The sequence below is a fragment of the Phallusia mammillata genome, chromosome 1 (assembly GCF_965637545.1).
Source record: "Phallusia mammillata chromosome 1, kaPhaMamm4.hap1.1, whole genome shotgun sequence".
In the NCBI taxonomy this organism is placed as follows: Eukaryota; Metazoa; Chordata; class Ascidiacea; order Phlebobranchia; family Ascidiidae; genus Phallusia; species Phallusia mammillata.
This window is the reverse complement of record NC_137252.1, coordinates 7,028,533-7,039,640: the sequence shown is the minus strand read 5'-3', so window position 1 is coordinate 7,039,640 and position 11,108 is coordinate 7,028,533. Positions and strand designations below refer to the sequence as shown.

General features: G+C 38.0%; 2 protein-coding genes across 2 annotated transcripts; one reads left to right on the top strand and one right to left on the bottom strand.

Moving 5' to 3' along the window:
• Positions 1 to 54: 54 nt before the first annotated feature.
• Positions 55 to 8,844, top strand: LOC145209565 (alpha-aminoadipic semialdehyde dehydrogenase-like). The gene is made up of 11 exons (XM_080079877.1): positions 55 to 314; positions 380 to 433; positions 606 to 764; positions 912 to 1,023; positions 1,470 to 1,647; positions 2,121 to 2,338; positions 2,773 to 2,952; positions 3,222 to 3,328; positions 3,902 to 4,119; positions 4,595 to 4,744; positions 8,450 to 8,844. The coding sequence occupies exons 1-11, from the start codon at positions 132 to 134 to the stop codon at positions 8,502 to 8,504; spliced, it is 1,614 nt and encodes a 537-aa protein (XP_079936003.1). The 5' UTR covers positions 55 to 131; the 3' UTR covers positions 8,505 to 8,844.
• On the bottom strand, positions 8,408 to 11,029 carry LOC145209568 (density-regulated protein-like). The gene is made up of 5 exons (XM_080079881.1): positions 10,846 to 11,029; positions 10,387 to 10,515; positions 9,695 to 9,850; positions 9,131 to 9,270; positions 8,408 to 8,584 (listed from the first exon to the last, which is right to left on the bottom strand). The coding sequence occupies exons 1-5, from the start codon at positions 10,949 to 10,951 to the stop codon at positions 8,540 to 8,542; spliced, it is 576 nt and encodes a 191-aa protein (XP_079936007.1). The 5' UTR covers positions 10,952 to 11,029; the 3' UTR covers positions 8,408 to 8,539.
• Positions 11,030 to 11,108: the final 79 nt, after the last annotated feature.

Below are 11,108 nucleotides of genomic sequence, written 5' to 3'. Positions count from 1 at the left end.
AGCTGTTGTAAACACGAAGTCTATAGACTTTAGTTTTGTTAACAACTTGTCTGCATCGATCAACGATAAAAGCAATTTTCTATTTCCTAGAGTGTTGGGTCGTTGAGATTATAGCAACAAAATTGGCTGCCATGTTGTTGCAAGTTTGCAAATTATCGGTTTTTAAAACATTTGCTCGCTCGTTCAGTTCGAGTTTACGAGTTTCGTCAAATCTTCTTATCAACCAGCCGCAATATTCCTGGCTGAAGGAACTCGGATTAAAAGAGGACAATGAAGGAGTTTTTGATGGGACCTGGAAAAATGGAAATGGCCCTGTATGCATACGTTTATTTTCCATGTTTAAATTTGTTTTTAAATATTTTTTATTCTGTTTGTGCAGACAGTGACGTCGCTTTGTCCATCAAACAATGAACCCATCGCAAGAATATCAACGGTAAACTTTGTACTATTGAATAACAACTATTTGTTGTATCCAGTTTTTGCAATGAATGATATAACAAATGCACCATGCAAATGTCTTTAAATACAAGTTGCAGAGTTTGTGCTTGCAAAATGTATGGTTTGTGTCAAACTTATATTTTAGTGCTTGGTGCAATTTGTATCAGGGCAACTTAGAAGATTATGAATCTGCAATTGAAAAGTGTCGTGAAGCTTGGAAGGTGTGGGTTGATGTTCCGGCACCACAGCGTGGAGAAATTGTGAGACAGATCGGACATGCCCTTCGAGAAAAGAAAACTTTACTTGGAAATTTAGAAGCACTAGAGGTAATGGTAGTTACATTTGTTCTGTGCAAACTTCACTAAAACTTTACAGTGGTCTGATGCTTAACAAACTACTTGTATTTTTTTTTTTGTACCTGTAATTTGCTTTTTTTGCTATGAAAGAACAGTTTTTATTGCATTTGTTTTTAGGTTGGAAAAATTGCTGTCGAAGGTGCTGGAGAGGTTCAAGAATTTATCGATATTTGTGATTATGCTGTCGGATTATCCAGAATGATCCCTGGTCAAGTGCTTCCATCAGAAAGTCAGTTGGAGAATTATAAATTAAACAAATAGATGTAAATGTTTACAAGTGCTATAATCTAAAATATGTGAACAATGCTATAAACCAGTAGTTCACAAACTGTGCGTCGCAACACCCTGGTGCGTCGTTTCAATTTTCCAAGGGCATCGCAGAATATTTCCATTTCATGGCTTTTTTTTGTTGTATCAATAAACACAACTTTAATAATAAGTTTCCTCATTAACTTTTATTTGTTGATGCGCATCGCAAGTCCAGAAAACTTTTCCAGAGGCGTCGCAACAAAAAGAAGTTTGAGAACCACTGCTATAAGCTATTTTTTATATACCCCATGTACATAAAAAATGTGTTGCACAACTTAAAAGAGGAAAATTAATTTTTACGCAACACTTAACTAACAGAAATATTTTGGTACATGATCTGTTCATATTCCCCATGTTTATCTTCAGGACCTGGCCATGCACTCATGGAAATGTGGAACCCAGTAGGTGTTGTTGGAGTGATTACAGCATTTAACTTTCCCGTAGCAGTTTATGGCTGGAATGCAGCAATTGCTCTGACATGTGGCAACTCAGTGTTATGGAAACCTGCACCAACAGTCAACCTATCGACCATTGCTACACAGAGGTTTCTAAAACAACAGTTGATTTTATTGTTTTAGGAGGCCTTGTATAATAGTTGATTTGCTGAAGTGCACTTATAAGTTTGCTTAACATGGCTAGAAAAACTGTTGTTGCATAACTGGTAGTGTAATATTATTTTTATAATTTAGACCAGTGGTTCCCAACCTTTATCAATGAATTCCTCACTTAACAATTCAATAGACACATAGTAGATGCTAAACCATAAAAAGACCGTTAAATACTGAGTCTTTCATTAACATCACAGGTTATATTTCCAGAAATAAAGTGTTTTTTTACACACCTTATGTACAAATGAGAGTAAAAACTTTTATTCCACCCCGGTTGGGAACCACTCATTAAGATCATGTTTTGCTTAAACCTAAAAAATACCATAATTCATTTGTTAACACAATCGTTTGCATTATGAGCTTATGTTTAGACTTGTTGAAAAATGGCTAATGTCGTATTTATTTGTAGAATAATGACTGATGTTTTCAAAAACAACAACCTTCCCCCTGAAATCTGCACTCTCGTGTGTTCTGGGGCTGATGTTGGAGCCAAAATGGCCGATGACAGTCGAGTTGACCTCCTTTCATTTACTGGAAGCACACCGGTGGGGCAAAAAGTGGGCGTAGCGGTACAGGCTAGGTTTGGAAAAAAAATCCTGGAGTTGGGAGGGAATAATGCAATTACTGGTAAGCTGAGATGTGTGTAAATTTCCATATTTATATTAATTGTAGGTGCACATCACTAAAGGGGACACATACTGTTTTATTTTTTCAGTCTAACGTTGGTTTTAATTTGGTAAAAAGTTTTACCAACGTTACCAAAAAAAAGATGTCTAAAATTCATTCACCAACAATTTGACCATCTGTAAAATTTTGAAAATGGCTATTATTACTAAAGTGCATGACCCAGGAGTTTTATACTCAGTTAGTTGGTGATGTGCAAATTGTTTTAATTTCTATGTTACATACTGCCTTTTGACCCTGTCTACATTGCCCAAAATATGACTGAGGCTGTTGCTTACAGGCATCTAGGTTTTGTGTAACAAAATATTCTTAACACATTGGTACACAATCTTTTTGTTTTGCCTTTTAAGTGTAGCAACAAAGTTTTTTGCCTTTAGTCTTGGAAGATGCTGACCTTGACATGGTAGTAAGAAGCACGTTGTTTGCCAGTGTGGGAACACAGGGTCAACGATGTACTTCTGCTAGACGTCTCATCTTACACAAGTCGATCTATGACAATGTGCTGGAGCGTTTGAAGAAGGCATACAGTCAAGTAAAAATTGGAGATCCATTGAAAGGTAACCTGTTTAAAAATTGCCCAGATGGTTTAACATCTATATAAGTTATACTACAAGCATCTGATTGTTACATGTTATGGCGTTTTTCTAATATAAAAGAAACATGCAAAATGTCCAACTCTTTGCCTGTTGTAAACTATGCAATTTTTAAAAACAATGTGTCTTATAAGCACAAATTTTTGATCATGCTAAAAGTAGATGATAATAAATCTGGTGCTTTACTGTAGGCAAACAAAAATTACGGGGTGTAACATATTTCATTTTTTCAGATGACATAATATATGGCCCCATGCATTCCAAAGCGGGAGTGGAACTGTACAAATCCACTATTGAGGAAGCAATAAAATTGGGAGGAAAAATTGAAGTTGGTGGAAAGGTATGAAAAACACATAGATTGCAAATTAATTGGTTTCTTAAACTCAAATACTCAACATTTTTGATCAACAACAAAAACTTAGTTATGTTGTATGAGGGCACAAAACAGTGCTTCCCAATCTTTCTGTTGTTGCATAATGTTTTAAGGTTACACATTGTCACACCCATGCTTAGAAAGAAGTATTTTTAATCAGAAAAGTGTTGCAATCTGAATATAAAAATGTAGTACAACGAAAAGGTCAGCACACTAATATGCAATCTGTATCTGCTTGTTTTCCACCAGCCAGTCAATGCAGAGCAACACATCACTTGATGCAATGTTTTGTAAGTCATGTTTTAGCTTTGAAAAGTGTTTGCATACCACCAAGAATGCTGTTGCATACCATTAGTGGTACATGTATCACCAGTTCGGAACCACTGGCATGGAATTATACTAAGAAAGAAATTGAAGTAGCATAAAGTTAAGATTTTGAAGTTTTTTAAGCTAAAGGCATTTCACAATCTAAATGGAACCACGAAATTTTTACCATTTTTGTTTACAAGGCAATTTATGTCCTGATTTTTTTCTTCAAAGGTTTTGGATGGACCTGGTAACTTTGTTCAACCAACTATTGTGTCCGGACTAACTCACGACAGTCCACTTGTTTTGCGGGAGTCCTTTGTCCCCATTTTGTATGTTTTAAAACTTAACGGTGATTTTGATGAAGCTATCGGTTACAACAATGAAGTTGACCAAGGATTGACAAGCAGCGTATTTACACAAAATTTGTCCAATATTTTTAAATGGTTGGGGTAAGTGACTTGTGTTTATACATTGCTAATGTGTATTTGCTGTCTTAAATAAGTTTTAAATATAAAATACAAACAGGTCTTGAGAGTAAAAATGTAAGTTTGCTCAATTAGAAAAAAATCTAGTGCAACTTTCCAGTTTGTACCATATGTTAAAATTTATATTATTTTTAATTTCTATTATGAGTATTAACAGAGGGTAAATTGATTTTGGGAATCATTCCCTGATCTATTGCCATTGTTATTAGATTTATCTAATTTTTATCCCTGTTATTGCTGTCTGTTGACACCGCTTTTTAGCGAAATTAATTTGTTCTTTATAAGATTGTAAACTGATTTTAACCTGGAAATAATCATTTCCCAACATATGATATGAGTATTAATGGCTAAAGTTAAGGATTAAATAATAATTTTTAGCCTAAGAATAATTAAAGCCCAATGTTTTTCACTTCAATTAAAACTCTTAACTTTTATCTAGTCCCAAGGGATCTGACTGTGGAATAATAAATGTGAACATTCCAACAAGTGGTGCTGAAATTGGTGGAGCATTCGGAGGTGAAAAACACACTGGAGGTGGTAGGGAGTCAGGGTCTGATGCATGGAAACAATATATGCGCAGATCAACATGGTAAGACTTGTTCTGGAGCTTTGTTATATTTAAATAATGCATGAAGTTAAGGGCTTAGGGTAGTGGTGGGATTAAAATTTTTGTCAGTCGGTTCTATCAAAGAAGTCATATTATTTAGCCGGTTCTGTTACAAAAAGTCATATTTACATTGATAGTAACCAGTAATGCTAACCAGTTCACTGATCTTATAAAATTTCTATAGAACCGGTGCGAATCGGCTGAATCTCACCACAGTATATATGCATAGTTATTGTTAGGGTAGGCATTGAACGGTATTAGCACACTTATATGTGTCAACTACAGCATGCTGGGCGTGCAATAAACATCAACAGAATTTTTAGCTCTTCCGGCAGTTTTTTTTATTGTAATATGCCAACGTTTCGATGTCCCATACGAAACACCTTCATCAGGGTAATGACATACATTGCAAACACAAGTTATTATAAAGCGAAAAGGGCGGCGAAACACACACAAAAAAGGCGGTAGAAAAAAACGCAGTGCGCACCAATGGTCGTGTGATAACACCTGGCTCAATGGTGCAAAAGCGACCGATAAGTTATCGGCATTAGAACGTCCGTTTTAACGTTCATCGTGTTGGTGTGAGAATGTATGTTCCACGACTCCAGGAAACCTCGCTTGTGAAAATCGGTTTCTCTCGCTAACACCTGGGCAGCAGAGAAGTTTATGGTGTGACCGAGGGCAGTAGCATGTTGTGCCAATGCCGATTTTTTAGCATCTTTCTTGGCTACATCCCTTTCGTGTTCTTTACGGCGCGTATTCAGAGATCTTCCCGTTTCGCCAATGTAAATCTCCTTGCACTGTTGACATGGTATCGCGTACACCACATTAGGCTGCGTATAGGCCTTTCCCACCAGCGAATCAAAGAATCAACCGCACAGTCCGAAGAGATATTTCTCAGATTAACGGCTATTCTTTCGGATCATGACTTGCGTCGTTTTGAGAGGTATGTCACTTCGGGTGATGAGTTCCTTCGGCGTCAGCTATTAAACAACAACGAACGACATCTCAATTCGATTGCGCCAAGGATGAAGGAAGATGTAAATGCAGCCGAAAAAAGGAATTGGGTCATCAACCTGTCGCATTATCAGCCGAATGATGTGGAACTAAAGGTTTTACAGCTTGGAACGAACTTCGCAACGGCACCAAGAGCAGTTCCTGAGGGGAGTATGTTAGCATGTGTGGAGAAGGGAATTTATTCGCTGCCGATGCACGTCAAGATATTGATACAGAGCAAGCTTGTTAACTGCCTGAAGAGTCACAAGAGCATTCCCTGCAACCTTACAGCAGCCGATCACCGTGCAATAAAAAGTCTCAAAGCTAATGAAGACATCACCATTCTACCGGCAGACAAGGGTAACAGTACTGTTATTCTAGACCGCAAGGAGTATGATGACAAGATTTATAAGCTTTTGCGCGATTCTGATACCTACAGGAAATTGCCACGTGACCCGACCCGAAAAACGGAGCAAGTTCTCAACAAATTTGTTTCTATCTTGCATAAAGAACGGAAATGCATTTCGGATGCAATGTTTCATCAGTTGCACAGCACCGATGGTTCTGCCCCACGGCTGTACGGACTGCCAAAAGTCCATAAAACAGATGTACCCCTTAGGCCAATCGTGTCTTTTGTTGGAAGCCCGACTTACAACCTCGCGAAATACCTGGCTCGACTATTGGCGCCCTTGGTGGGTAACACAGAATACACGGTAAAGAATTCTGAGGAGTTTGTTAAAGCAGTCACAACGCAACGGCCACTGGATGAAGACGAAACGTTGGTTTCGTTTGACGTAGTCTCGTTGTTTACCAACGTACCAATTGACTTGGCACTGGGAATCGCTAAGTCAAGACTGCTGGAGGACTACAGCCTTAAGGATAGAACCAAGTGGTCATGCGAGGACATTCATCTTGGACTAGAGATTTGTTTGCAGCAGACTTACTGCACATTTAGAGGCCAGTTTTACAAACAAGTGTATGGCACGGCCATGGGCTCTCCAGTGTCGGTGGTGGTTGCCAATATGGTCATGGAGTCGGTGGAACAACGCGCTCTTCAAACGTTTACCACACCACCACGATTCTGGCAAAGATATGTGGATGACACGTTCTGCATCATCAATATTAGCCAGGTTACAGCGTTTCTAGATCACTTAAACAACGTGCAACAAGGGATCGCATTTACCATGGAATTGCAAACTAACAACCGGCTTCCCTTTCTGGATGTGGAGGTATTACTGACAACAGACGGGAGACTGTCCACGCAAGTGTACCACAAACCAACGAGCACCAGGCGCTACTTGCATTTCACGTCTCACCATCCTCTACACCACAAGCGAGCTGTGGTGAAAGCGCTAACAGATCAGGCCCGAAGGTTGACCACATAACCCGGAATGCTCCAAACCGAATTACGAAGGGTACACCAGGCCCTGCGGTTAAATGGCTACCCGAACTGGATCCTCCGTGACCGAAAAAACACGGGTGCTCGGAAAAAGGTTCAGTCCAAAGAGCGTACATTTGTTACCTTGCCATACATTCCTAGGTTAACAGACGTAATACGTCGCATGTTAATCGACTTTGGGGTCTCAGTGGGGATTAAACCAGTCAACACCCTACGTCAGATGCTGTCGCACCCCAAAGACCCCATTGATACAAACGCGGCAAGGGGTGTGGTGTACGCGATACCATGTCAACAGTGCAAGGAGATTTACATTGGCGAAACGGGAAGATCTCTGAATACGCGCCGTAAAGAACACGAAAGGGATGTAGCCAAGAAAGATGCTAAAAAATCGGCATTGGCACAACATGCTACTGCCCTCGGTCACACCATAAACTTCTCTGCTGCCCAGGTGTTAGCGAGAGAAACCGATTTTCACAAGCGAGGTTTCCTGGAGTCGTGGAACATACATTCTCACACCAACACGATGAACGTTAAAACGGACGTTCTAATGCCGATAACTTATCGGTCGCTTTTGCACCATTGAGCCAGGTGTTATCACACGACCATTGGTGCGCACTGCGTTTTTTTCTACCGCCTTTTTTGTGTGTGTTTCGCCGCCCTTTTCGCTTTATAATAACTTGTGTTTGCAATGTATGTCATTACCCTGATGAAGGTGTTTCGTATGGGACATCGAAACGTTGGCATATTACAATAAAAAAACTGCCGGAAGAGCTAAAAATTCTGTTGATACGTTATGCCTGGCAGCAACAGTGTATTCGTGCAATAAACATGATAGGAACGTGGTTGGCCTTTCCAGCATTTCATATGTGAATAGGTATAAGGTAGAAAAATTGGGAAATACTATATGTGGAAAGCTGACTTAATTTAGTATCACATCCAGTGGTGGGATTCAGCCGGTTCTTAGAACCGTCTCACAAAATTTTATGAGATCAGCAAACCGGTTAGCATTACTGGTTACTGTCAATGAACTTTTTGTAACAGAACGGCTCAAAAAAAAATATGACCGTTGTGATAGAACTGGCTGACAAACAATTTGAATCCCACCACTGATCACATCTCATTTAGACATCTCACTACTGGTCATATTTGTCAATAGCAAAAGTTTGGGAGCCAAGCAACAACCAATATAAACACAATTTTTTGTTTTCACTCACTGATATTAAATGTAACCCTGACAGTTGTACAACCGGTTTAAGCTGCACCAACATGATATTTATTATAATTTCTTTCAGCACAATCAACTACAGCAAAGAGTTGCCGTTAGCACAAGGAATCAAGTTTGACTGATCAACCTCAACACAGGATAACACACTGTTTGTCCACTATCTTTTAACTTCTCCCAAGTCCTCAATATGGTCTTCGTCAATCTGTGAAAAAAAAAACAATAATCTGTTTATACTTTGAAAAAACACGCTGAAAACCATTCCAGGAAATACATTTCTACTATTAGAGGTTTGGTACAAATTTGCTCAAGTTTACAAGAAAAGTTTTGTATTTATGGAATGTTAGCTGGCCTATTGTGTCTAAAGCCAGTTGTAACTAATAATACATTTTTTTTTCATGTGTTTTTGATGTCAAAGACCTCCACGTTTAAAAGTATTGCAATTAAATCAATCTATCAGGCAAATTTGTTGCGTTTGGGTTTTCGAGTATACCCTGGGCAGGTTTTGCAAAACAAATAGCCTAAGAGCAGTAGTTTTTCTAATACATGAATGTCAAGATTGAAGCTCTAACATACACAAAGTATTATATTAAAACTTAAAACATATTAAAACAGACACCTTAATATGTTACTAATGCAAAATTCAAGTGTTTTATTGGCAAAGTAGTTAAGCAGGCTTGAGAAATGACTTCGTAATGTTGTATTGCATGATTTTTCAAAATGTAAACCCAACAATGGTGAAAAGTTGTACCTCATTCCACGTTTCAAGTATAAGATCGATGAGGTCATCAGTGACATCACCCTGGATGATAATCTCATCATCCCCCGACACAGATGAACCACACGAAAACTTTTGAGCAAATAGTTTTGATGCTTTCTTTAGGTTTATGTCTAAAACAAGAAATCTCCATAACATGTGATTGTGGACCAAAATTTAACACTAGCTGAATCCAGGTCAAGTTGTTTTTACATTGAATAGCAAATATACTGCTGTAGCCAGATATATTTCTATAATGTTCTCGTTCTCAACTAGCAATTGAAATCACTTATCCAACGCTTCAACTTTTTAAATGCTGTTAAAGCAAGAGAAAGTGGGATCACAAAATGCACATGATATCATGAAGTATTAAAGTATTATATATTTGATGATTATTTAGTAATCTAACTAGTATTTTTATCTAAGTAGTATTTTACTAAACACAATTTTCATAGATTTAAGTGTGCAATACACTTAACTGCAACTGTGCATATTTACAACATACTAACCCCTTTTTAGCAAGATGCCCTTGTTTCGATGTTTCTAAAACTATCTTACCAAATGTCGCAAGTCCTGTAACTCTTGTAACGAATTTTCTTTTCCCCCTTGGTATTCTGGCCAGTTTTACAACATCCGGTTCCTTTTTCTGTTTGGCTTTAACGTTTCCACGACCACCACGCTTCTGTCGTTTCTTGTTGGCAGAGTCTGAATCATCTGCAAAAAAGTACATGCTTATATAAGGGCAACAGTTGACACATTTATTTACAGGCAAACTTTAAAACTTGTTGTCACCAAAACTGTGTTTAATAAATTTGTAAAATTTTAGTTGTGGCTACAGGCCATGCTACAATTGGGCCAGTCTACAGAACATGGCCGTTCCCAACGAGATCTCAGGCGTGCAGGACCAACATGTCCAGCGCGTGTGCATGACTAGTAAGTTTGTGTGCAAGATTAATTTCAGCAGGTCAAGACAGGCCAATTAAATGCCTGTGGTGCAAACCCTCAAAATTAGTGTACAAAACTTTTTTTTTTAATAGCATGTGCTGCCATCCTCTGCAGACTGGCAATTGGATTATTGCTTTTAATATGATAGCCATTCTCGGTGTATATATATCTCAAAATCAAAACTTGCTTATTATAATGCATTACAATAACTTGAGTGAATCATTTTTAATCCTTCTCTTGTATTGTGCAGGCATGTTAAACTAAAGTGGTTTCTAAATAACCTTTAGTCCAAAATAAAAGCCTACCTAAATTTAACGCTGCAATATCAACCCCCTCTTGACTGAGAAGATCCTGGTTCTTTTCTCGCCAGGCTCTACATCTTTGTTGAACAGCATCAGGCATGAATTCGCAATATTCAAGAGGTAATGAACATTCTGTGAAACAATAAAAAGTGTTTATTTACTGTTCAAGTTTAGTTTTTTGATTGAGCAATTCCCAATCTAGTGAAAACATAAATGGTGCATTTTACTAATATTTCAGGAAACATGTTTGGTTCAGCAGTATTTTATTTTAAATGAAAAAAAAAACTATAACAAAGTATGCAATACATAGTTTAAATGAAATAAAAGCAATATTAGGTCAAAAATATACATTCAATGCGGAACCCTACGAGTTATGACACTAGAAGTAACTAGTATTGCAAGCAAAAAGTTGCAAAATAAAAGATTGTGTTATTACATTTACATGTGGCTTTTCACATATACCTGGACAATACAGGACTTTTACAGGATAAGAAATAGCTGGAGTTTCTTTACTGGGAACGGATTCTTGCGGATCTGCTACTTCACAGCTTGCTTCCCCGTCTGACATCACGCATAAGCTTAACGCTACGGTTGATAAATATTTATGTAAGCTTATTTACTGTGAAACTTACAACTTCGCATTTGCATGCATTTCTCATTTATTGACTGCCTTATGTCCAATGAGGCCTGGGTAAGACAGGCATGTGTAAAATTTTCTTTGGTGT

Coding starts and splice junctions, on each gene's coding strand:
- LOC145209568 (XM_080079881.1), bottom strand. CDS start 10,951: ATGTCAGACGGGGAAGCAAGCTGTGAAGTAGCAGATCCGCAAGAATCC. Junction 10,516..10,845: donor AAAAGTCCTGTATTGTCCAG/GTATATGTGAAA, acceptor ATTGTTTCACAG/AATGTTCATTACCTCTTGAA. Junction 9,851..10,386: donor TATTGCAGCGTTAAATTTAG/GTAGGCTTTTAT, acceptor ACTTTTTTGCAG/ATGATTCAGACTCTGCCAAC.
- LOC145209565 (XM_080079877.1), top strand. CDS start 132: ATGTTGTTGCAAGTTTGCAAATTATCGGTTTTTAAAACATTTGCTCGC. Junction 315..379: donor GGAAAAATGGAAATGGCCCT/GTATGCATACGT, acceptor CTGTTTGTGCAG/ACAGTGACGTCGCTTTGTCC. Junction 4,120..4,594: donor AATATTTTTAAATGGTTGGG/GTAAGTGACTTG, acceptor ACTTTTATCTAG/TCCCAAGGGATCTGACTGTG.